At 39.7% G+C, this 27,978-nt stretch overlaps 1 protein-coding gene across 10 annotated transcripts in view; it reads left to right on the forward strand.

The window, feature by feature from the left end:
* Positions 1-27,978, forward strand: part of ATG5 (autophagy related 5) — a 144,532-nt gene that overhangs the window by 97,732 nt on the left and 18,822 nt on the right. For all 10 annotated transcript variants that reach the window (XM_054022586.1, XM_054022582.1, XM_054022587.1 and 7 more), the window contains one exon: positions 18,048-18,165. In XM_054022586.1, the coding sequence (XP_053878561.1) occupies positions 18,048-18,165 (118 nt within the window). The remainder of the gene's footprint in view (positions 1-18,047; positions 18,166-27,978) is intronic.

Below are 27,978 nucleotides of genomic sequence, written 5' to 3' on the forward strand. Positions count from 1 at the left end.
TATATTTTCATGTTAATATTTTGACAGTTAAATTTAAAATAGAAATTTTCACATGTTTCAAGGAATGTGAAATTAGATTAATAATAAAGGTATTGGAAAAGTATTGCTATCTTTAATTGTTTAAGACAGCCTGCTTGGAGTCTTCAGAGTGTCTCAAAGAATCACTGCAGGACTATTTCTCTAACAAAAATACTTATCGTAGAAAAGCGGTGAAATGTTTGTTCAAGTATGTGTTAGTGTGGATCCCAGTGTAGATACACACGCATCTCACCTCACTCATACAAGCTCCGTCTTTTGGATAGCAGTGTCCAGTAGGCCTGTTCATGCACCCTCTGCTGCCTTCTGCTCCTGTGTGAGGGCATAAAGGGTAGTGTGGCATGCTCCTCCCTCAGTTACCTCTTCTGACCCAGGACAGTGAGACATAACCTGGACTGTGCCCTATTTGCTTATGATTTTCATAACTCTATTATTTCTTTGCTTCTTTTATTAGTCCCTTTGTTTTAGACATTTTTATTGAGCATTTCACCTGTGTTCGCGAGCATACACACAAGAAATAGAAAGAAGTTCGGAGAGTGGCGAGAGACCACCCTCCCAGATACAGCGGGGTGAGTCACTTCACACCAGTTGTTAGCTGTGGTGGACTCAAAACCCACTGGGTTTAAACTCTGTCCTTCCTGTGATATCTTAATACTTGTTACAGATGCCTGTTTTGCCTTGGGAAGAGTCATGTCCTTGACGTGTTCTATCTGCCATTCTTTTTATCCCACACCTGGAAATCCCAAGACTCAAACTGCACCTCTTGGAGCAATCCAGGAAAGTAGCTTTGGATCCAGGAGCGGAGATGTTCTCCCTACTAGAAACAAGGAAATTGTCTTTGGCGAGTTCCCTAGCTAGCAGGCACCACATCCTGGTTTCAGCTGGGAAAAGAAGGCAAAAAAAGCACCAAAACCCATCACTGCTGGTGCCAACATCCTCAACACCAACTATATCAACATCAACTCTAGGACAGAGACCAGCTCTATCCTCCAAAACAGAAATATAGTCCCACACCAAGCACAAACACAGCTTGGAGCAGTCAACATAATCATCCTGCAAAGAGGCTTCAAGACATAAAAAATCCCCTCAAAATCCTCAGTATTGATGGGGGATAGCACCAAGACATCAGTGACTAGATCAGACAAGGAGACAAGTTCATCAGAACCAACATCAACCCCAACATCCACTCTGGTACTGAGATATGTCTTTGAACCTCCTTACAGCTCCTGCCAGCATGAGACCTGGCATCAACACAGATATTGGCACTGACTTCATTCACATTAGTGCTGAACTCATACCGATCAGCAGCACCATTTCCAGAGAGATACTTCTCCCTGTCACCGGGCCACTCCTCCCTTGCTTCGAGCAGGAAGCCATTGCCCAAGAGGAAAGGATGATACCCAAATTACTCTGAAGGCATGTGGTATCAAGTCCCAGTGAAGGACTGGCAGTAGTTGGGCCACCCACGGTCTGGCTAGTTCCAGTACAATCAGGTGCCCGATAATCACAGATGTCAGTGACCTTGGATGCAGACATTAAGGCTGTACTGCTGAAGATGGCACATGGAAAAGCAGCAGTAAAGTCACAGCGGAAATGATCAAAATCTTGAGAGAGCTTGGTTTATGTTTATGTTGGCTTGTGCATTCTGCATGCAGTTTGGAAAGAGAAGAAAATTCCAAAAGAATGGAGAGAGTCCATACTGGTACCAGTGTATAAAGGTTACATACAAGACTGCTCCAAGTATCATGGAATTAAGTTGCTGTTCTACAGCAAGAAACTGTAGAGAGAATCATAGATAGTCATATTTGTCAAATATTGGAGCCCATTTTAGGAAAGAAGCAGTTTAGTTTTGGAAAAGGAAATGGGATGATAGATAATACATTCACCATTAGATGGTTGTTGGAAAAGAAGCTGGAGGGAAACATCAAGCATGGATGGGCTTTCCTCAGTTTGGAGAAGGCATTTGAGAAAGTACCTCGGCTGGTGCCTCTGCTACAATTCTGTGGAGTACAGGAGGACCTTGTCCAGGTGGTGATGGGTTTGTATGACAATGTTGCGGATGGTTTTTGGTTGTAATGGAGGGTTTTGAAAGGAAGGTTGGGCACCACTAGGAATCAGCTCTTAGCCCATTACTGTTCATAATTGTGATGGACTTCATAAGTAAGCAAATCCAAATGGTTTGAAGTTGATCTATGCAGACAATACTGTGCTAATGGCCAGTAGGGAGTACTATTTGGTCCCGACAGTTGATTCTTGAACAGGATATTAACAAGTGGCAGCCTCAAAATCAGTAAAGAGGAGACTGAAGTCATGTGGGTGACTCATGTGGACCCAAGACAAATGATTAACATTGAGAGCCAGCACCTAAATCATCTTTCTGCATTTAAATACTTGGGGCTGGTTAGTGGCCAATAGAGAAACCAACAGAGAATTGTAAGAGAGGCTGCTGACCACATGGGAAGTCTGGTGCAAGACAGTGGAATTACTTATGATAAACAGATGCCCAGACTACTTAAGGGACAACTGTATCAAACCATGATTGACCAGCTGTTCTGTACAGATCAGAGACCTGGGCAACCAAAGAGAGGCACTTGAGAAGACTTGAAGCCATTGCAATTAGTTGTTTGAGGGCAGCGAGAGGCGTGACATTGATGGATCACATGCAGAATGATGTAACCAAGAGTGAGACCAACATCCGTGGTATGAGAGAGAAGCTGCAAGAGAGGAGGTTGTGATGGTATGTGCATGTATGAAGGATGGATGAAGGAAATCCTGTTAGGGAGGCATTTGAGATTAGAGTTCATGAGCAGAGAACAAGAAGACGGACAAGAAAACAGAGGATAGATTTTGTGTGGGAGGACAGAGAGGATATGGAGTGAGCATTGGCCCAGGAAGCCTGGAAAAGACTGAGCCAGTGACCCAACCCCAGCTAGCTGGGAAATGGGAAGGAGAAGAAGAGTGTACTGCAAGCCCTTCCAGTACCAGCCACCTCAGAGACTGTGAGAAACTCTATCTTTTTCTGTCTCCATCCTGAGTATCCACCCAGTAAGTGACTCCATATATGTGGAGGTGCCCATCATCTTCCTCCTCCATCTCACACCAACCTTGCTCACAAAGGCAGCAGATTTGGTGAGACAGTTTAGAGCCATGCCAAGACCACCCTGGAACTGACCTCTGGAAACTACCTTGTCCCTTTCAACCCGACGTGGATGGACGTTACAGCCAACAAATGGGTATTGAACATTGTTGCCTATGGCAATTCACTTCCCTCTCCACTTCTCTGTCCCTCTTCAAGGATCCTTCTGATGAGAGCATTTTCAAACAAAAGTGGTCTTGTTACTTTGTGTAGGAGCTATAAAAGAGGATCCATAGGATTACAGGTGAAGATGTTTCTACTCCCAATACTTGCATTCTGAAAAAGAAAGGGAGTCTTCATCCTATCCTAGGAGGAGACTGAGGAAACTAAACAAATACATCTGCGGCCGCCTCAGATTTGGGATGGTAATATTTGCCTCCATTGTTCCATCCCTACATGCTCAGAGCTGGTTTGTTCACCCCGACTAACAAGACATGTACTTCCACATCACCATCCGTTCACCTCTCAGAAAGTATCTGAAGGTGCTGCCATTCAGACTCTCTGTGACACTGATAGTCTTTATAAAATGCTTAGCCATAATGGCAGAGTACCCTAAGAATAAGGGCAGCGGTGTCTGTCTGTATCTTGACTGGCTGATCAGAGACAGGTCACATTAGGAAGCTCTGAAAGATGTAATCAGTGCTCTCTCCCTCCTTTACGCTCAGGGCCAGGCTGGGGCTCCTGGTGAACTATGAGAGCTTCTCTCTCATCCCATTGCAGAAATTGCCTTATCTCATAACAGAAGCTAAAGTTCATAGGAGCCAGGATAGATGTAACATGGCAAGGGCTCACTTACCTCAGGACAGATTCCTCACTCTGGACATTACGGAAAACTGATTTTAACATCCATCAACAATAGTAGCTTTACGTTTGGCTTTTATTCTCATGTACATACATCAGACTTTTCTCCTGAGACCCTTGCATCTCTGACTCAGATCAGTCTATTTCCCTGCAAAGCGTGAGATGAGTAAGTCAGTTATAGTTGCATCCCAAGTACTCCTGGCACTAATCTGATGTTAGCTGCTGCTTAACAGTGTGTAGAAAGCGGTGTCAATTGCGTCTACATCACCATCCCAGAGCATTAGTAATGGACACATCTAGCAAGGTTGGGAAGCCCACCTGCAAATACATGGGACTTGGGCCCTGGAAGAAATGAAACTACACAAACTTCTTAGAGTTCAGAGCCATCAGACTGGCATGCCTGGTATTCTTCCTGGTCCTATGACACTCAGGAATGCAGATAGTAAGAGATAATACATGTGCAATGTACTACATAAACAAGGAAGAGGGCAGTCTTCATCCCTTCTCCTCCTCCCCTCAAGAAAGTGATCAGGCTATGGAAGTGCGTTCCTTACATCCCAACAGCCCTGCACCTTCCAGATGATGAAGTCAACCTGGTGGACTTCCTAAGCAGGCAATCTATCGCCAGCCATGAGTGGTGATTGTTGAAATCCATCACCAACTTGATATTCCACCAGTGTGGAAACATAGTCATAGACCTGTTCATTACCCAGGACAACACCAAGTGCCAAACTTCTGTGTCGGAGGAGGAGGCACATGAGTCCAGCGTCTTTACTGGACAACTTCCTTCTACAGTGCCTTCCTCCTTTATGCCTTTCTATCATTCCCACTAAATCCCAGACAATAGCTAAAGCCAAATGAGATTCATCCTCGTAGCTCCCTGTTGGCTGAGGCAATTCTGCCGGTTCGGCTTGCTGTAGATGTCCATGCAACCATGAATCAGGATTCCAGGTTGCCTGGACCTGGTGTCACAAGATCAGGGTTAAATATTGCATTCAGATCCTAAAATACTGCAGCTGACAGCATGGAAGTTGGCTGGTTGAACACCATGGAGATGCAAGAGGTAGATGGTGGACAGTACACTGGGCATCAGAAATGACTCCTTGCATCCAGACTATCTTATAAATTCTTTCTGCATAACGTCTGTATGGTACAGTCTTTCCTATCCATTCATAGAGTTAAAACTTCCGTCCAGGAACTCACCTGCTCATGTTTTGATTACTGCAACAACCTTTTCTCTGACTTTGATAAATGAAGTCTTGTCCTATTCAAAATGCTGCCGCAAAGGTCAACTTCATAGCCCATCACTTTGATGCTATTCTTTGGTAGAGGCTTGGTAGATGCTATTCTTTGGTAGAGAGTGCATGGCTGCTTTGGTAGGGCTGTCATGCAGTCATTGTTTAAGTAGGACACCTAGGACAACCTTCAAGCAAAATAATAACTGCTTGTTAGCCACCAAGAGTTGAATCCATGTGGACAATCTCCCAAAGAACAAAGAAAGGTAACTTACCTTACGGCAACTGCGATGCATAGAGATGTGTCGTCCACATGCATTCCACAACCTGACCACCTTCACTGCTATTACAAAATTCTGTATTGCAAGGAGCTGAGGGATGCTTGAGCCCATCCTGTTGTTTGTGCCTTCAGGAGTGTTCAGGGTTGGGGGGAATATAGGGACACTGCTGCCCAAAAGAATTTGATCTTATGTTCATGGGGTGTATGCTCACATAGCGTGGAATCCATGCGGACAACACATCTCAAAGAACCACAGTTATGGTAAGGGGGTAATGGTTCTTTCTTAAGATAATGTAATTAGATCAACATATTAAACTTTGAGTCACCTCAGTTTAGTAAAGTGTATTTTCTGAGTAGGCATATGTCATATTCCAACCACTAGAATGCATGCAATTAGTTTAGCTTTCAAATGTTTTTCATGGATGTAATAACAGTTGGCTTTATTGCTCTTCTGAAAATATTTTTCTAAAATAAGACTGGGAGGCATCCTGCCAGTTTGAATAAACAATCAAAAAAAGTCTGATATTTTTGGTAGCTTCTTTTTTATGGGAGGTTAACAAGAAAGAATCATCATAAGCCGTCTGTGTGGGAGAGCCAGTCTAAATAGTTGCCATGTTTCTGTATAGGTTTATAATACAGTAATGTTAGGTTGTTGTTGTTAATCGTGTAGATCAGGGAAGAATCTCAGTTGTTCCATATAACATATCCTGTCCAATGTGAGGATGGGTTGAGTTGTTGCCCATATAGGATTAGGAAAATTGTCCTTAACCATATGTGACCAAAAACTATTCAGTATTATTGTCTAGACACAACTGTAATAAGCCTTACTACATCAAAAAAAAAATATAAAAAGAATCCTAAATTCATTCCAGATGTGTACGTAATTCTAATGACTGCCTTAATTTAACTACAGTCTCAGTTGACACTAGTGGTCTTTAGCTTAAGTATCACTTTACTTTGTTACACCTGTAGACATGATAACATTTGCCAAATTACAGACTCTGGCAACTAGAAGCTTCCGCCAAGGGCCTACTGCATGTGTATTTGTTTCAGCTTTTTAAAATAGTGTATATTAATTTTAAAGAACTAAAGAGCTTCAAACTTGCATAAAACTTGTGAAAGTTAATACACCTCTACCCCGATATAACGTGACCCAATATAACACGAATTCAGATATAACGCGGTAAAGCAGCACTCCGGGGGGGTGGGGGAGGGGAGCTGGGCGCTCCGGCGGATCAAAGGAAGTACAATATAACGCAATTTCACCTATAATGCGGTACGATTTTTTGGCTCTCAAGGACAGCGTTATATTGGGGTAGAGGTGTACTTTAATGTATAATCCTTAATGAGGCTATATGCAAGTTAAGGTCTGTAAAGTCTAAATAATGACAAGTCTGATTATTTTCAAACTTTATCTGCATATTGTAAGTAACTAGAAAATATAATTGGGAGTAGCAGATGCATACTCATCTATAATAGAAAAATGAGATTCATTGAGCAAGTTTACATTTTCTAAATTTTATTACAAAGCATTTTTTAACAGCATCCATTATAACTTTTTATAATTTCACATGAACACGTGATCTCCGGAGTAGGAAACCATGAATGTGCCAGAATTTTGGAAGATGTAACTTAAGTGCACAGTTGCCATGATAGTATTCAGGTGTACAGACAAATGGTCACAGAGGCATCTCTAGAACCTGATCCAGCAAAGCACTTAAGCATGTGCATACACTTGAAATGAGTATGACTATTATCAATACTACTTAAATATCCTAGGTGTGTCCTATTTATTTTTCTGTTTATAAAAGTCTTCTATTCGTAATATGTCAAGGCACTTGTACCAAAAATTAAGACAATGTGGAACATATACTTCACCTAGTTATCAACATAAAATGACTAACTGCACAATTAAACTAAAGATTTATCTTCGTTGTTTAACTGCTGAAGTCCTGATACAACTGCTAGATAAAATGTTTGTTATAGTACAGTAACTACTGTAGGAAAATATGATAACTTTTTAATAGTGATTGAAAATACATAATTTATTAAAATTAAAAATGTATTGGAAAAAAATCATGTGTTTAATTCTGTATTTGGCTTCATTGCAAATCATATAAATCTGTCACATCCTGCCAGTGAGTCCGTTTTTCTGGTATCTTCTATATAGGTGTGCTGAGCATGCTTATACTCCTTCCTTTCGCTACATGGTTTTAGTTACAAGTTGGAGATGTAAAACCATTATTTAGTTCTTGTGTCAAAGAATTGTGAAAAGAACAGGAGTACTTGTGGCACCTTAGAGACTAACAAATTTGTTAGTCTCTAAGGTGCCACAAGTACTCCTGTTCTTTTTGCGGATACAGACTAACACAGCTGCTACTCTGAAAAGAATTGTGACTAACTCTATTATCTAGTATGATAAGCCTGGCATGACTCTGAGACATGATGTTACACTGCAACTTGACAGAATGACAGCTTCAAAATTATGTAGGTTTACAAAAGCAGTATTTAGCAGATTAAGGTAAAGAATAATTTAGCAGTAGAATTCATAAAACCATGTTGATTTGCACTAATTTCATTTCCCTCCTTCAATTCTTTATTAATTGAGTCCTATATCAGCCGCTCTATTATCAATGTCAGGCTGACAGGCCTATAATTACCCAGGTCATCCTGTTGACCCTTTTCAAAAGTTGGCACACCATTAGCTTTCTTCCAGTTGAACTTTCCCAGTGCTCCAAGACACATTGAAAATCAGCATTAACAGTCTAGCAAACTCCATAGACAGCTATTTTAAAGCTCTTGCTTGCAAGTTAACTGTACCTGCTGTTTTAAAAATATCCAACTTCAGTAGTTTTTGTTTAACATCCTACTGAGATACTAATGGAATGTAAATAGTGTTATTACAATTTGATGAGATGATATCACCTGTGTTTCCCAAATACAGAACAGAAATATTTATTGAACACGTCTGCCTTTTTTGTATTATTATTGATAATTCTTGCATTTCCATCTGATAATGGACCAGTACTGTTGTCAGGATTCTTTTTGTTCATAAAAAACCTCCCCCTTTTCATCTTCTCTTCCCACGTGTCCCCCCGCCCCCCAACTCTGCTGGCCATAGATTTCTCCTTGTGTCCATTTGCTTCCTTTATCAATTTTCTACAATTCCTAACTTCTGATTAATATTCATTACTATCAACTCCCTCTTTCTTCCAGTTATGATGTTGTTTTTTAGTTTCCTATAGCTTCCTTCACTTCCCTTCAAACCAGGCCAGCTTTTTAACCAGCATGGCCTTCTTCCTCAGTTGTGGGATTGTGGCTTTTTGGGCATCTAGTAAGGTGTTCTTAAATTATTCCTGATTGTCATTCACATTTTTCTGATTAAATCGTTCCTCCCAGCTGATTTGGCTCGTAATTGTTTTCAGCTTTTGTGAAACTGGCTCTGTTAAAGCACCGAGAGTGTGTGTGTGTGTGTAATATTTTGTCTGGACTTCATTCTGCTTGCTCACTATAATGAGTTCAAGTCTTGTTCACTTGTACCTATGCCACAATTAATGTTTAGTTCCGTAATTAGCTTCTTCTTCAGCTATCCCTCGATGTGAGGATGATGTCTGCCAAGGGGGTTCATTGGTGGGTTTTTAAGTGGCTGAGGAGCCCAATTCTTGCCCTGCAGATTTTCCCACAGAAGTGATGGGTGTAATCTTGGAGGAGACATAGTTGTTGGCTGGAGTGTTGTGCCCTTTCTTTCCTCCTTTGTCGCTTCTCTGTCTCATGAGCACATCTGTTCTCCTCAAAGTGAACTGTGGCTTGTTGTATGGTGTGGTGCCACTGTGTTCTTTTCCATGCCAGGTCCTCCCACTTTGTTGGGTTGATGGCTCCCTTTTTAAGATATACTTTCATTATGTCTTTGAAATGCTTCTGCTCCCTTCGCGAGCTCTTCTTCCCGGACTTAACTGAGAGAAGAGTACTTGCTTCGGGAGGCGAGTGTCAGGCATACGTACACAGTGGCCAGATCAGGGGAATGACCTGTTCTTCTATACTGCTGATGTTGGCTGCAGAGAGAAGGCTGATGTTAGTGCATCAGTCTTCCCAGCTGATCCTGAGAATTCTCCTGAGGCAGCACTGCTGTAACCACTCCAGACACTTGAGCTGTCATCTGTAGGTTACCCAGGTCTCACACCCATAGAGAAGGGTGGGAATGACAACTGCCTTGTAAACCAAAATCTTGGTATCTGTTTGTAGATCCCTATCATTGAAGACTCATTTGAGTAGTCTTCTAAAAGATGTGCTAGCACAGCGGATCCTGTATTCAATTTCTGTGTCAATGCTGGCTGTGATTAGCAACTCTTTATCTGTGAGGACTAGGTCTAATAACACTGGTCTACAATTTTTGAGAAGTCGTCTGCTTTAGAGATAAAATGTGCTATTTATTATGTATTTTGATGTGCTGAATTCAAATATGACAATTAAAACAACTGATTGGCTACTGTTTCTAAGATATTTAAGTTTTTACATTTTATGTCTATGTATATAGTAGATAGTAGAGTTTTAATAATAAATTGTAAACCTAGGTCTTTTCATGTGTTTAGGTTGCTTTACATGATAATATTTCACCTGTCCTGCTTATGTAACACTTTAAAAATCAGCAAAAGGGTTATATAAATAAAATGTATTATGAAACAAAAGGCAAAAAACTATTATGTACATAGTTTAGTTCTATTCAGTGTCTACTCGGCGCTTCTTGGCTTGTCTCTTGTATTCATTAAATGGAGCATCTCTTGTCACTGTCCAGCAATAGTCTGCAAGCATTGATGGGATCCATTTGCCCTGATAGCGTTTCTCCATTGTTGCAATGTCCTGGAATCCAGGAACCCAGAAATCACTCGCCGTGCTTGTCGCTCACTGCTCCGCAGTTTGGTGGAAAAAAATCTAGGTGAGAATACAAAAAATGTATCTTTAGTGACATGTTGCAACCAAGGCTTTTGTATGCCTTGAGGAGGTTTTCCACCAACAACCTGCAGTTGTCTGCCTTGTTGTTTCCGAGAAAATTTATTGCCACTAACTGGAAAGCTTTCAGTGCCGTCTTTTCCTTGCCACACAGTGCACGGTCAGATGCATCATCTCGAAGAAGTTCACAAATCTGAGGACCAACAAAGACACCTTCCTTTATCTTAGCTTCACTTAACCTTGGAATTTTTCCATGGAGGTACTTGAAAGCTGCTTGTGTTTTGTCAATGGCCTTGACAAAGTTTTTCATCAGACCCAGCTTGATGTGTAAGGGTGGTAACAAAATCTTCCTTGATTCAACAAGTGGTGGGTGCTGAACACTTTTCCTCCCAGGCTCCAATGACTGTCGGAGTGGCCAATTTTTCTTGATGTAGTGGGAATCTCTTGCACGACTATCCCATTCGCAGAGAAAACAGCAGTACTTTGTGTATCCCGTCTGCAGACCAAGCAAGAGAGCAACAACCTTCAAATCGCCACAAAGCTGCCACTGATGTTGGTCAAGTTTATGCACCTCAAAAGGTGTTTCATGTTGTCATAGGTTTCCTTCATATGGACTGCATGACCAACTGGAATTGATGGCAAAACATTGCCATTATACAATAAAACAGCTTTAATACTCGTCTTCGATGAATCAATGAACAGTCTCCACTCATCTGGATCGTGAACGATGTTGAGGGCTGCCATCACACCATCGATGTTGCAGGCTACAAGATCACCTTCCATGAAGAAGAATGGGACAAGATCCTTTTGAAGGTCACGGAACATGGAAACCCTAACATCACCTGCCAGGAGATTCCACTGCTGTAGTCTGGAGCCCAAGAGCCCTGCCTTACTCTTGGGTAGTTCCAAATCCCTGACAAGGTCATTCAGTTCACCTTGTGTTATGAGGTGTGGTTCAGAAGAGAAGGATGGGAGAAAATGTGGGTCCTTGTGACATTGATGGTTCAGGACCAGAAGTTTCATCTTCTTCCTCTTCCTCGTCTGACTCAAGTGAGAATGATTCTGGTGCATCAGGAACCGGCAGTCCTTCTCCGTGGGGTACTGGGCGTATGTATAGCTGATGGAATGTTTGGATAATGCACAGTCCACTTTTTCTTCTTTGACACACCTTTCCCAACTGGAGGCACCATGCAGAAGTAACAATTGCTGGTATGATCTGTTAGCTCTCTCCAAATCATTGGCACTGCAAAAGGCATAGATTTCCTTTTCCTGTTCAACCACTGGCGAAGATTTGTTGCACAAGTGTTGCAGCATATGTGTGGGGCCCACCTCTTGTCCTGATCTCCAATTTTGCAGCCAAAATAAAGGTGATAGGCTTTCTTAACCATAGTGGTTATACTGCCCTTTTATGATGCAAAAGTCACTTCACCACAAACATAGCAGAAGTTATCTGCACTGTTCACACAAGTACAAGGCATCTCTGCTCACTTTGGCTAAAGAGAAACGTGTCCCTTTGCAAAATCAAACACTGACAAATAAGGAAGCACGACACTGTATGATTTCTAGAGCTGCTATAGGGCAATTTGTTCAGCAGAGTGATGTAAGCTTTGTTATGATTGCATCATCCATGACTTCTGGGAATAACATGATGCAATTCATATCATGTATGATGCAATACCAGCTTCAGATTGCATCATTCATTGTTTTGCCTAAAAAGCAAGTATTGTCCAAACCCAGTCATAGATTTATTCATAGATCCAGTCAAAGATGTATTTTAGTCATTTCTGGTTTAAATTGAGATCCCTTCCCTTTATAACTCACTTATCCTCCGCCATTCCCAAGTCAAGGGTCGAATATACTGACCCAATAGCATATCTTGAAAACTAGAGCCAATCAACAATTTTAAGCATCATTTTCATTCTCAGTGACCCAGAATTAGTAAAGTTTGACTACATTTATTTCAGAAGCATTTTAGCTGTAGAGCAGTGTAATAAATAAAATCCTGTGTTGGCTGTGACATTTTTTTATTAGGAAATTGTCATCTATACATTTTAGAAACCCCAAGGATGTTTTAGTACTGGGAGCATGAGACCTCCAGCATATGTCACTCAAATGAAGTGCCCCAGGATCACACAGTTTTTTTTCCGTGCACATTGTAGATAGGTGCATAAAAGGCACAGTCATCCTGTTTCCTAGTGTGATTTGGTGGTCTGTAGCAGAACTAATACCCTATCTTGTGCTTTATCTGTTAACAGAAAGGGTGTTGAAGATCCTTTATAACCTCACAGTAAGACCTGGATGAATAACAGTAGGTCTGGGTGAGGGTCGAAAATATTCTCCACTGGACCAGATCCTCATGACTTGCCTTTTCACAGAGCAAGCACCATTTTTGGATAGGACTGAGATGCTACGTTGTATCTCAGAAAGGCACATGGAGACTGACACAGGTAGACCAAAAAGACAGTCTGGTGGTTGCTGGACATTTTGTCAGAATCTGGATGGATTCAGGCTCTAGAGGATGATGACTTAACTACGTTTGGTAGGAGGAGGACAAGGATGTCACAATCTAATGTGTTTTGTGGTAACATGCACTAATGGAGTTGATTTTGCAGGCTTGGGAACTAAGGGAAGAGTGTTGTGGGGAATCTTATGAACTTCATAAGTAGTGCTTGTAAACATGCAGATGAAGTGTCACTTAAGAGCAAAAGTGTTCACGTTTCCTTCTGCCTCACCAGTCTTCGCTTCCCTCTCCACACTTTGCTGGCTGTTTTTGCCTATCTGCAGTCAACTTTCAAGCTGTCTTGTTTAATGTTTAATAAACAATTCTTAGCATGTTTTGCTGACAAATAATATGTAAAATAAATGTACAAATAATGCAGGCCATGAGTGTTAAGGAAATAATTACATTGCCTGTTCTTTACTGATATTGGATAGGAAATAAAGTTCTATAAATCTCATGAAGATACTTGTTAATCTTAGCACTTCTTATCTTAACCTGTGGGACCAAAGTAAACGTATAAAGCAAGCCTTCCAGCTTTGCAATCACATTTTGGGGCAATGTATATTTGCCTATAATGACTTGAAACTCAGATCTTCGTTCTTCTTCCACTAAGCAGGAATTACGCTACTGAAAACTTAACAGCCTTTCCCATGTTCTCTCAAAATTTGCCTTTTTGAACTTGGTGGGACCCTCTGCAAACAGATTTTTGATCATCCTGTTAATCTGTAATAAGTAACTTTTGTTAGTCCAGTTATGTGACCACCACATTCATTCCCTTCATTCTATTATTGCATTGATCTAGCATTATTTTATTATGTCCTTTCCATCTTGAGTGCAGGGAGAAGTACCTTGCCTGACCACTCTGTGTGACCTAAATTGCCACAATAATTCACTGAGGTTTGTATCACTGTTGAATAATACAATCTTTAGTTCATTGGAGTATCAGGCTCCATGGAGGCCCTCCTGACTGCTTTTCAAAAACTCTTTTTCTTGCTCAAGGAGTGAGAATTGAACATTCAGGCTGGCCTCCATTTGAGGAAAGATTTAGGAAATGGCACTGGCACCGAGTGATTTATGGGAGTTAGACCTCTTCTTCCACAGTTCATTTGGTTCTTGGAAATCTCCAAAGGCCTTCTTAACCCTTGCTTCAGAGAACTCTGCTGGGAACTGAGATGCTCAGAGGACAATAACTGCAACTTTCTTGTAAAGCACAAATGTGGATGTTGGACAAAATAGCACTGGGTATTGTGGACGCACTGGGTATTGTGGACACACTGTGAAGTTGGTTCTTATATTGGTGGCCCACCTGTTCGTTTACCAATAATTCAATAGTGTAAACAGCCAAAAGGAACTCCAAGATGGGACATATTGGTGCAGTGAACAAAGTAAGAGAGGTGAAGCTGAGTCCTCAAACTGAGGGTGAGGATGAGAAGCTTGACCTTTGAAACTTTGGACTGTATTGTCTTCTCAGTAAGAGTGTACACAGCTCCTCTTGACATTGAAGGGTGTAGATGAAGGCAATATATGGTCCAAAGTGTCTGCATTTTTTCCCACCGAAGTGAGTTATGCCTTATCTTTCCTCTGCTAAAAATGTAATGTAAGAATGCAGTATTGTAATACTTTTGGTCAGACACTGTTGTTGGTTATAAGCTATTTCTATCACCTGTAACTTAAACACTTCTTCATTTTATTAGGATTTTTAAATTGAAAGCATTTATGCAAAGCCAAAGACATTTTTTAGGAAAATTTCATGGAAAAATATACTTTTTACTGGATAACATAACATTTGGTACAGTTATGTAAAATAAGTATAATATATTTCATTTTTGAGTAGTTAAATGTTCCTGTACTATCTTGTGTGGGAAACTTAAATCATTATGTGAGCTCCAACTGCTCATTTTAAAGCTTTGTGGTTAAGTTTACACTTGTTTAAAAGTAATTATAATTATTGCTCTATCAGAAATACTTTAATTGTTTTAAAGTACTATGATCATTACAAAAGTTCTGCAGAATATGATTTTTGGCATGCTGCTGAAAGTACACCTCTACCTCGATATTACGCTGTCCTCGAGAGCCAAAAATCTTACTGCGTTATAGGTGAAACCGCGTTATATCGAACTTGCTTTGATCTGCCGGAGTGCGCAGCCCTGCCCCCCCCCTCCCCCGGAGCACTGCTTTACTGCGTTATATCCGAATTCGTGTTATATCGGGTCGTGTTATATCGGGGCAGAGGTTTATAATGAAGTATGCAGGAAAGACTAAAGTTTTACATTTTCATGTTGCCAGACTGTTCACATATGGGAATTTTAAAGATGTTTCTAGTGTGGGTTCAGAATGTAAGGTAATTTGCAGTGGTTGAAGTACAATTAGGATAACAGCAGAATATTTAGTTAGGAAACCCAAGACTTCAGTTTAGATGGAAAGTCTGGTTACTCTATGGTTTTTGAGATTAAAAACCAACCATCTGTGGGTTATGCTTTTTCATGTTAAGCTGCATCCTGAATAAAATGTCTGGCTAATCAAATTGTGGATTTTATGCAGTATTTTATGTGTTGTTGATGCCAAAAAGACCCAGGGAAGCGGGAGTGACTTTTTTAGACTATGTGATTGTGGTGCAAAACTAAATGAGCTTTTCATTGTTAACTTAATACATAATTATATAGTCCCCTCAATTTAGCTCCCTTCTTAGACTATTTTATGTATTATGACCCCCATTTCCATAACAAATATCTGAGGACCTCCCAATCTTTATTATCCCCATCTTACACATGGAGAACGGAAGGATTGAGACACTAAATGACTTATACAAGATCACAAGGAAGGCAGGGAATTAAACCTGGATCTCCCAGGCTAGTGTCATTATCAATGGACCATCTTTCTTCTCCAACCTATCAGTTCAAAATGCAGTTAATCTTCAGAGTTACTTATAAACTATACTCTAATAAAATGCATATGCAAAAAATGCAATCACTGAGGGTATGTCTACCCTGCACACTTAGCCCAGGTTCGAGCCTAAGCACCTGCTTTTGTCCACACACAAATGAGTCTGACTTAGGTCAGCAAGCACTCAGGACCTAGCTCCTAGGATCCTGCTGGGGGGGGAGGGTCAGAGCCTGAGTCCCACTGTGACTCTGATCCAAACCCTGTTATTTTGCAATGTGAGTGCAATTCAGAAAGCATACGCTAGGCTCCCATGTGGTCTTACTATCCATGGCTTCATCCTACCCCTTCCCGATGCTGTCCCTACTTATCTCCTAACATTTTTTTAAATCATTGCTCACATTGTAAGGGCTTCTTGAAATGGGGCTCAGTCTTCATTTATCTTCTGAAGTGCAGTGCACATTTATGGTGCTATATAGATCTTATTTAATACTATTATATTTAATATCAATAAATAATTTAAACTTCCTAGAAAAATATATTGGCCAACAGTTGAATATTTGCTTTTGTAAAAGTAGAAGTTGAAAATTATTTTATTGTCAATATCAGTGCAAAGTGCCTGCAAACTATGGACCAATTTCTTGCCTCAGGAGCCATGCTTATGCACCTGAGGGTATTTTTGATTTTCTATATAGGCTTAACTTTGCCAGCTGCTGATTTACTGAACAGTGCAGTCCAACACTAAATATTGTGGTGGATTAGGAAGTGAAAAATACTGTATCTAGTTGAAACTGTAGGAAGAATTTGTTAAGCAGAAAGTAATGACCACAAATGGAAGGATGTCCAGAAGCACAGGCACAATATTAATTTATGAAAAGAGGGGCCACTATTTTCTTCTGCATTTGGGCTCTAATAGAAGGTCTCTTCCATATGAATACTAACCAAGTCAAGATCTGCTTAGATTGAAATCTATTTTTTTATTTAACGTTTATGTGGTAATATTTAAAGCATCCAGGTTGGTCCCCACTGTGCGAAATACTGTACACACATAAATACACTTCTACCTCGATATAATGTTGTCCCCCGGAGCCAAAAAATCTTACCGTGTTATAGTTGAAACTGCGTTATATCGAACTTGCTTTGATCCGCCGGAGCACGCACCCCTCCCCCCCGGAGTGCTGCTTTTCCGTGTTCTATCAGAATTCGTGTTATATTGGGTCACGTTATATCGGGGTAGAGGTGTAAAATCCATAACAACAGCTAAAGTTAATGTGGTTAATATCATATTCACATTGGTCAGGTGAACTAACGCTTCGGTTATACTTAAATGTATTTCTTTATGTTGTATTAGTAACAATGCCAATTTGCATTTTATGATTAAGTAATGTAATGTTGTAACCTATACAATATTAGTATTTTCTCATATTGGTAACTGGCTCATGCGTATTGCAGGGCTTTCTTAAATAACATGTTAGAAAGTTGTCGACAAGCTAGATTTGTATTAGTCAATTTTACAGTTTGAAAAACCTAAGCATAAAATTTTCAAATGCCTAAGATCCATTTTCAAAATTAACTTAGATTCTGAGTGCCTAAAGCATTTCTGAAAATGGGGCTTAGTCTCTGAAGTGACTGAGACACTTCTGAAAAAGTATCCCATAACTTCATTAAATATTATATAGAACCTTTTCTTTTAATTCATGTAGCACAGTCACATGGGGGGAAAATAGTGAACACATTGGCCAAATACTAGTAATCAATTTTAATTTGTACTAAATTCTTTACATAATTAAGGAGCACTTTATTTTTGTCACCCACTTTTTTAGAAATGATAGAACCACAAGTGTTTTTGACCGCCATACCTAACATCTGACCATTATTAAGATATAAAGCTGATTTTTCAAACTTCATTTTGCGTCATTGTTTCATGACGGTGCATTTCTTGTGAGAAGGGTTGTTGAGCGACATAATTCGGGGGTACGGTGGGGAGGAATTTTCAAAAGTATATCCATGATCCATTCCCCTATGAAGGAAGATAAGTGTGCCAACAGACATAAAACTGTTAAAAGCTGTGTCATACTAGGTTGTAGCACTCTGTGTCTGATGGAAAACAGAGGCAAAAATGTGTAAGGGATTAAAATGCCAAACATTAGCCCCCCAAAAGTGGTATGATTGATTCACTTCCTTAGAGCTTAAATTACTGCAGTTTTACTAACTTTTTTATATTAAAAACAGGTAACAACGGAACGACCTTTTATACAGAAGTTATTTCGTCCGGTTGCTGCAAATGGGCAGCTAAATACGCTGGGAGATCTCCTAAAAGAAGTTTGTCCTGCTGCAATTACTCCTGAAGGTACTTTATAAACAGTTAGCATGAGAGAGTATTTCTTACTGTTCCTTATTTATGTACCTGAAGTGTAGTAGAAGTATGAGCTATGATGCTGAAGATTCAGGATTCGTACTTGCTGATGATATATTATGGCAGCAGAAGTGGGGAGGAGTTAGTCCTGGGGGAATTCTGCACCAAAAAGTAAAAATTCTGCCACAATATTTTAAAATTCTGCATGTTTATTTGTCAAAATAATGCAATATAATTATGCTGGTTTCAATTATTTAGGTAATTTATTTAAACTACAATACAATGGCTGGAGAATGGAAGCGGGAAGCATTGGAAGAAATCCCCAAATCCCCTTGCCTAATAGTAATGTAGCTAGGTTTTGATCCTTTATTTCTAGTTATTAATCGTCAAATATATGCAGCCATGCAGTGGTACCTCGTAGGCCACTGAAGAGCAAGTGAGAGCTGGGGAATCAAACTCATAATTTATGTTGCTACTGACAGTCTCCAGAAAAGTCAGTAGCAAACAGTTCATGGAGCACATTTTGATAGGAAATTTTTTCAGTACAAAAATTTACACCAATTCTAATCACTGAAGCACCATAAGCATTTATAAGCCACACTGTCCTGTACACCACCCTGGCAATGTAAAGGAGCCTTAAAACTTTTATACCTGTTTTATACTCCTGAGGGAGTTCACAAAGACAATCGGAACAATTCACTAAGCAGGCAGGTTGCTACATTCTGCTCTGCCTCAGGGGACAGAGCATGCCACAGGCCTACCTCCTTAGAAACACCCCAAAGCCCTACCCCTTCCTGCTGAGCATGCCGCAATAGCGAGCAAGAGGGACAGAGTCAGTCTCTCTCTCTCTCTCTCTCTCTCTCTCACTCACATGCACGACTGCCCAGCGCTGTCCCTTGGCGCGGTGATTTACGTCTCTACCAGCTGCTCCAGGCGCCTGAACTGACCTGCCTGTGCTGTTGGGGAGGGGCGTGTGACAGCTCTTGTGGCTTCCCTTTGCTTCCTCGTCAGAAGTAATTTTTCTGCGGGGAAGGAAAGAAATCTGCGGGGGATATCCACGCAGTGACACAGAATTCCCATAGGAGTAAGGAGTGTTTTTAAGGGCTAAAATACATAATACAACTTGTTTTGGACTAACATTTTTAGAAGTTCCCAAATGAATTAGGAGCTTAAGCCCCATTTTCAGAGGCAATTTAGGAGCCTAAGTCTTATTAGTTATTTGGGCACTCTCAAAGTTTACTTTTTACCATCTTCCTTAAAAAAAGAAAAAATTAATTTAAAATACTCTGTCAAAAGAATGCTATTCCCAGTGCAAAATCAAGTACTTGAGAGTTAGGAAATGCCAAATTTATGGTTGCATGTGCAATATTAATTCTGCTTTCTTGTGTGTTGAAGTAAGTGACAGCACACGATCATGTAATTAAAAACACTTTTTTCTACAGGGCCATGGCCTCATTCAGTATCCAAGTATGGACACTCAAGGCAGAATTAAGTTTGCATGAGCAGCCTAAATCTGGTATTTCATAACTTTTGAGTGCTTGACCTTGCAGTCTAAATTTAGTCTTAACTGTTTTTTTGTATATAATGGTATGTATATTACATTGAAAGCTTTTTCCTAAATTTGATTTAATCCGTGAGTATCCTTTCACAAATGTTAAAAGGAGGATTAAGGAGAGAATCTTAGTTATGCAGGTTTTTTGGGTGATCAAGTGCCTGCCACATCTTTCTTTGGTATTTATTATTCAGAAAACCAGAATTCATTCTTCCACAATGAATACTGTCCTTTACTAATTTACCTTCGTAGATTTTTGCTTTCTGTAGTTTTAGTTTATAGCAATCAGAAGAAGAATTCTCTTAATTTGGATATCTTGGAATTAGTTAATCTGTAATTTTTTTACCTAAACTTTATCTTATATGTCAAAAGTCTGTAAAGCTTGAAGTTGAAGCTTCTTTCAGAAACATTGATTTTCTTATAGAACTTGTGGTGGCCCAGACTACATACAGTGGTAAAATTAATGAATTTTAAAAATGCACATACTTAAAAGATGTGCTGTTCTTGTAATTCTGCTAGATAAATTTCAGATAGGAATCAACCTATAATCACTGTCTGTTTTTTTTAAATTATATAACAGATTCCATATAGTTTCTAACAGCACACTTGCATGACAGAGTAACAATCCATTGATGTAGTATCCTGTTATTTCACAAATTGCATTGTATTGGTAAGTAGCTATACGGGCAGCTACAGTTCTGTTTTTGAACTTAATCCAGGAAAGATTACAGTTTATTGAAACTGTTGTTGGATGTACATATTAAGTGGGATGAACATAAAGATGGTTTTTTTTTTGTTTTTTTTTGGCAAACTGCAGCCTTGGCTTTTTCTACAGTTTTTCATTTTTCTCTTATATTTGCCACCATCTTACTAGTATCTTCAAACAGCTAATCTCTCCTTAAGTAACAATGATATTTTGAGAAGTATACTTTTGCTATTACAGAGAATGGCTTGCACAGGATTTACCAGAGGAGAGTGCAGTCTTTTGACTGCAAGCTAACTGACAATAGCGAACACTTTTCTTGTTCCTTTTCACAATGCTGTCACTTCCTTTCCTGCCTTCTGTTATCCCCAGTTGTTACTCATTCCTCATCTCTTCTAGAAAAACATGAGGGATGGTTTGTGGGTGCGCACTTGTGTGCGCACACATTAATATAAATATTTTTATCAGATCATGCTAGTTAGTTAACATAAAAAGTAAGACTGTCAATTAATCTCCGTTAACTCAAATGATTAACTCAAAACAGATTAACTCAAAAAAAATTAATTGCCGTTTTATTTGCACAATAATAGAATACCAATTGAAATTTATTATAAATATTTTTGGATATTTTTCTACATTTTCAAATATATTGATTTCAATTACAACACAGAATACAAAGTGTACTATGTTCACTTTATATAATTATTTTTTATTGCAAATATTTGCACTGTAAAAAAGATAAACAAAAGAAATAGTATTTTTCAGTTCACCTCATACAAGTACGGTGGTGTAATCTCTTTATCATGAAAGTGAAATTTACATATGTAGATTTTTTTGTTACATAACTGCACTCAAAACCAAAACAATGTAAAACTTTAGAGCCTAGAAGTCCACTCAGTCCTACTTCTTGTTCAGTCTATCGCTAAGAAAAACAAGTTTGTTCACGTTTGCAGGAGATAATGCTATCCGCTTCTTATTTACAATGTCACCTGAAAGTGAAAACAGGTGTTCACATGACACTTTTGTAACCAGAATTGCAAAGTATTTACATGCCAGATATGCTAAATTTATATGCCTTCATGCTTCAACCACCATTTCAGAGGACATGCTTCCTTGCTGATGACGCTTGTTAAAAAAAATAATGCGTTAATTAAATTTGTGACTACACTCCTTGGGGGAAAATTTTATGTCTCTTGCTCCATAGTTTTACCCACATTCTGCCATATACTTTGTGGTATGACAGTCTCGGATGATGACCCAGCATATGTTGTCCGGTTTAAGAACACTTTCATTGCAGATTTGACAATTAAAGCCAAAACAGTGCAGCCATTTTCGATAACAAGCTAGGGAAAAATACACTGTTTTGCCCATGTTAAAAAATTCTAACTGCCTTTTCTTTTAAATGAGCTAACATCTCCATGCTTTGGACTTGAAATTTGGCAAAGGGGTCATTTTTGTGTCGGGGAACATTTGCTGTCCCCATGAAAATCTGCCCAAATTTGGTCAAGTTATAAAATGTTGAAAAATCAGTCTACACATGCAGTTTACACAACTAGAGACTCCTTAGAATTTAGTATCTGAAGTCCCCAGTCCTGCACTGGGCATACGGACTCCAGCCTGGGGCTGAGCAGGATTTTTCCTGAAATTGCAGATTTGGGCTGCTGCAGTCTGTCCCAGGTCCAGCCAACTGAACTAAAAGCAGGGGGATATCTCCTGTGTTCTCAGTGAGCCTTCTGCTGGACTCTGGCAGGTGTAAGAGGAAGCTGCCTGATTTGAATGCAGATGAGACAAGAGCTGGACCTGTGGGAGACTGGTGAAATTAATTGGTACAAGTAGCCTGGGGGAGAGTGGGACTGGCTGGGCAGGGAGACTGTTACTGGGAGCAGCTGGAGCCAGTAGGTATGAGTGAGACTGAAATCAGATGAAGAGCTCGGGGAGACTAGGACTGGCTGGGCAAGGAGACTTGGATTGAGGACCAATGAGAGATGCAGGGAGATAGATCTGATGGGGTGCAGGGTGGGACAGGGGACTGGGACTGTCTGGGCAAAGGGACTGGGACAGGGAGCCTGGATGGGAAGAAGACTGGTATTGGGAGTTAGTGGGGGTGAGGTTGTGGCAGCTGGAGGCTAGAGTGGGGGAGAGAGACAGATCAGATGAGGAGCCAGGAGGGGGCAAAATTAGGACTTCCTTGTCAAGGAGACTGGGATAAGAAACCTAAAGAGTAGAGGCTGAAACTGGCTAGGTGAGGAGAAAGGGACTGGGATGAGGAGTCAAAGTGGTGAAGAGATAGGACTGGAACAAAGATATGTTGGAGGGGATGGGGCAAGAACAGGTCACACTTGAGGAAGAATGGGCAGAAGTCTGTGCCCACTAGGGAACACTCCTCTCCAGAGCTTGGAATGGAACCCTGGATTCCTGAGTCTCTCCATTCCTCTGCTGTCAGCAAATATCTGTGAAACCCACTGGCAAAGTGTCCAATCCCTATTTAGTGCTAGTCAATACATATGTGTACAACATGCTCTTGCTTTAACTACAGTAAGGAGCATCCAAGCAGAGACACCAATGTATTCAATAGTACATTTTGATGAAGGTAGAAGGGGGTTAAAATGAAGTAAAATACAAAATTTTATCTTTTAAGGAAAAACACGCTCTCTCTTTGGAGAGTCTTGAGATTTATTTTTCCCCACTTAAAAAAAATGAATATCATGTAGAAAGAGACTTTTCCTCCACAGCTACCATTACTAAACAATTCTACATGCATTTTTAATTTACTAGTATTGTCGAAGTCTTTGTAAAACTTGTTTTCATTTTTTGTCTCATACTGCTTTGAGGACTCAAATGGTAAACATTTGGGTGTGATGATGCAAACATTAGTCTATCCAGCAATCTCAGTTTTCACAGGATTGTCGTTCATTCAGAAAATCTGTGAATTGACCTCATTCTGCAGAAATGTCATTAGTGCTTTTAAAAATTAAAACAGGATCAAAAAAGACTTTCAGAATTTTTCTTTTAAGTAGGTTTTTGATATGCTGTACTGAGTGATGTCATACAATTAGTGTTCCTTAGAGGTCAACTGTTTTAAATTAACTTTCAGCTTTTATTAATAAGTTCTGTTAAAGACTACATGTTAATTGTTTTCTTGTTCTCCCTCAGTTTTCTAAGCACTCACTTACAATTTTCTACCTGAATAATTTACTGTATTTTGATGATATTTGCCTCCTAGTCTCTCTTGTCACAAGTGATAAGTGCTGTATCACATTGAGAATATAAGTTGCTGAACAACTCTAGATGGGAAGTGAATGTAGCTGCCCACCTCCCCATCCCCACTTATCCAGGGCAGGGTTAACTGGATCAGTGGAAGAAAGGCACATCTATGGGGTCCTGGCCATTCTGGGAAAGAGCAATATTTGCCCCATTATTACCCCTCAATAGCCTTGTAAATGAACAGAACTTAGGCAAAGTTTGGAGGCCCCTAATCCAGTAAGCCCAATTGGCTTATTCATGCCCTGCATGCACATCTCATTGGCTTGATGGCACCCTCAGTGTGGAAGGAGAGGCAACTTACATTGCTCTTCTTCAGCATTGATGCCATTTGTGTCTGTTTTCTTTGTCCCACTTGACCTGTCTCTTGGACTTCCTTTCACTGAGCACCTCCCCTCCCCTCCACGCACACACAGCCTCCGCCTCCATTTCTCACTGCTAGATTTGCCACTTGGCACTAGTCAAAACCCAGAGCACTTTAAAGGGCCTTTAACTGGCAGCTAAAGGTGTGGGGGTTTGCCTTCTTCTGAGCACGAGGTGCTAGTGTAATATTGATAGTCACTTGTCATAACTGTGTAGCCTGCGTCTAGTGCAGGTTAACTGAGGTAGCGGGGTTACCTGTTCTGTTCATTCCCTCTGGGATACCTGGCACGGGACACTGTTGGAAGACAGGATACTGGGCTAGATGGACCTTAAGAATGGCCCTACTGGGTCAGACTAATGTTCTTATGTACTGCTATACCCCTGTGCAAAGGCTAAACCATTTATAGATTGTTAGAAAATGGGGAAACTGAATATTATTTGTCACCAGGTAGAACTCAACTATCGCACAGGGAAGGGTGCAATAAACTTCATCGCCCCTACCTCTCATCCCATTTTTAACCCAATCATTTGTGTCTTATAAAATAGTTACTATTCTAATTCTCTTACTGTTGCTGGTGTAATGTAATTTTGGAGAATCAGGAAGGGAATAACACAGATGCTTACAGGGAGCATAACGTTGGTTTCGGCCAGACACCACAACATATAAAGAGACCATACACAGAGATTTGACTAAAGTACAAACTGCAACTTTTATTCGGTAAAACAGGGGAGGAACAGACAGGTGGCTCCTCCCACAAACTATCTGGAAACGTAAGTGTAGTGCAGTTCCTAAACATCTCCACAGGCACAGCAATCCTTAAGCAGCAGCTACTTTTAGCCCCCTCCTGTGAAATTCATCAGGTATTCAAACCAAGAACTCCAGATCCTCCCTTACAGGTGTTTTCTTTTTTTTTTGGGGGGGGGGGGGTTGGGGAGAGGGAAGAATGAGAGTTTAACCAAGGAATGACTTTCTGCACCAGATAAAGAAGCTCTCCCCTCGCCGTGCAACGTGCAGTAAAGGGTTAATCAAATACTATCCAGCCAATGACTGGGTCTGCTGCAGCAACTCTGGGTCCCCGCTACCTCAGTTAACCTGCACTAGACGCAGGCTACACAGTTATGACAAGTGACTATCAATATTACACTAGCACCTCGTGCTCAGAAGAAGGCAAACCCCCACACCTTTAGCTGCCAGTTAAAGGCCCTTTAAAGTGCTCTGGGTTTTGACTAGTGCCAAGTGGCAAATCTCACTTTTTACCCCTTTTTCCAGATCATTTATGAATCTGTTGAATAGGACTGGTCCCAGAACAGACCCCTGGGAGACACCACTATTTATCTCTCTCCATTCTGAAAACTGACCATTTATACCTACCCTTTGTTTCCTATCTTTTAACCAGTTACCAATCCATGAGAGCACCTTCCCTCTTATCCCATGGCAGTTTACTTTGCGTAAGAGCCTTTGGTGAGGGACCTTGTCTAAGGCTTTCTGAAAATCTAAGTACACTGGATCTCCTTGGTCCACATGCTTGTTGACCCCCTCAAAGAATTCTAATAGATTGGTGAGGCATGATTTCACTTTACTAAAACCATGTTGACTCTTCCTCAACAAATTATGTTCATTTATATGTTTGACAATATTGCTCTTTATTATAGTTTCAACCCGTTTACCCGGTACCGAAGTCAGGTTTACAGGCCTGTAATTGCCGGAATCACCTCTGAAGCCCTTTTTTAAAAAAAAGTATTGATTTGTTTTGTTGCCCTGTAGTTAATGTCTCATTTACTCAACTATTTTTGGCAAAAGCTTGAGTAATTCTATTTCCTTTTGCTACGTCTCAGTAGAAAATGAAAACAAACATGCTTGCAATGTTTACTTTCATTTTCTGCAATTTTAGGTATATTATTCATAACACCAAATCAGTATGTAAATAAAAACTATACTTAAGAGCAAGGTGCATAAGGCGAAATGTTTCTGCCCCCTTGTTTCCCTCACATGCAACACTGGGAAGACTACATAAAATGATTACTACATTTACACATTACATTCATTTTTCTACCAAGTGATGGTAGCACAACTCAAGTGGAACATTGTATTCCACTTCCCCAGCAAGGAACAACAGATCAGATACAAAAGGATAGTTAGTGTTTATATTTTTTAAGGGAACATAATAAAATGTAAGGAAACAAAAGAGTGTAGTCCTTTGCTTCCTTATGCTGTAGGAGGAGATGTTGGGTGTGGTGATAGTTAACTTTCAAAGAAGTAGACAGTAAACTGTAAGTAATTGAAAGAGCCCTGAAGTTGGCAAAATTTGAAGACCAGAACTGCTGTAACTGGGCTTCACTTTTAGTCTTCTGTTCACTGGTACCTAATTACTCACAGCTATCTAATTGGTTCTGTACTAGAAAATTATGTGCACTTGCATTATTTCCAGCAGGTCCTGAAACATAAATTAATTAAAGATATTTGCATTTTAAAAGCAACTGTATTCCTAATGACCAATTATTTTTGTTTATACTAAACTGGAGATTTATAAGCATGCTCAACTATCAGTACAGAATCTTTTTAATAGCTTTACTGCAAGTACCGCCTTAAGAAAATGGTATTTGAACATATTGCAATGAGCTCTCTAAGGCAAGTGGCATTTCAGAAGGGACTTTTGAAGATCGCAACAGGGAGACTGAACAGCACAAGTTTCAGTGTTGAATTTTGTTATTCTCCTCTCTTTTTAAAAATGCATATTGAAAGAGTCTTCAGATTATCCCCTTTAAATGTTTTCTCCCAAATTCACATTTTTTCCAATAATTATAAAATGAAATACTAGATCATGAGGGGAGGGGAAGAGAAGGCTCGTAACAAGTCTAGATTTCTGCACATGCATCAGAAAGTAGAAAGAGAAACAAGTCCATCACAAAAAAAAGTAATGAGAAATTATTCGTTTATATTCATACATGGAAAAAACATTCTCCTCTGGATAGCCCAGCTTAAGCATATAATCAAAAATAAAAAGACCAAAGTTCCTGCTTACAACGATCAATTAAAATATAGTGTTTCTATAGTTTATTTATACTCTAGCAATGCAAAGAGGCCCCAAACATATAGTAAGTATGCCAACGTGACATTTGTGTCCTGAAAAGGCTTCCACTTTAACATTTGCAGGTAAGTCTACAGCCAGTTCAGAAACAGATTTTGTGTAGTTTGTCTTTGTTAATTTATTTACTCCTTTAAAAATAGTTGTCCACAGTCATGGGAAGTATTTTTTTTTATAAGAAATAAAATGTTTACAAAGATAAAAGCATTTAAATTTCTTTCCAACTGGTTTCAACCTTAGAATGAAAGATATAATTCTTTTCTTTGCCCCATGATTTTAAGAAAAATCTAGAAAAAGGCTTTATTTTTCATGTACACCGACCATCCAGTGGGTGCTTACTACCCCTGAAACTGAGGTCCATGCACAAAATCTCATCTCTCAGGTCTGATAAATGAAGGATGCAGACCCTATCAGCCAGAAGAATAAAGTGCCCCAAACAAAGTCTGCCTACACACAAAACCCCTTTGTTATTACCTTAAATTTGGTAACATATCAGACAAAAGTATTAAATAATATCTAGAAAAGGTGAATTAAATGTTTGTGTTTACTCCTTATCAGATACTTTAAAAAAATTGATATTGGGTCACTATTATCCAGTATTGATACATTTAGGAATCTTATTATTTTCTGTTATCAGAACACTCTGGTAACTTGATGAAGTGTTACCTCTTTGGTGTGGGATAGCACTTAAGGAGGTAACAATTTGGTAGAAATGTTCTTTTTTGTAAATATAAATTGACTTGTCTACGTATTGACTTAATTATCTTTAAATTGAAACAAAAAAGTACCAACTGCATACCATGGTATAGTAACTGCATTTACAGTAGAATTTATTATTTTCT

Source organism: Malaclemys terrapin, chromosome 3 (genome assembly GCF_027887155.1).
Source record: "Malaclemys terrapin pileata isolate rMalTer1 chromosome 3, rMalTer1.hap1, whole genome shotgun sequence".
NCBI lineage: Eukaryota > Metazoa > Chordata > Testudines > Emydidae > Malaclemys > Malaclemys terrapin.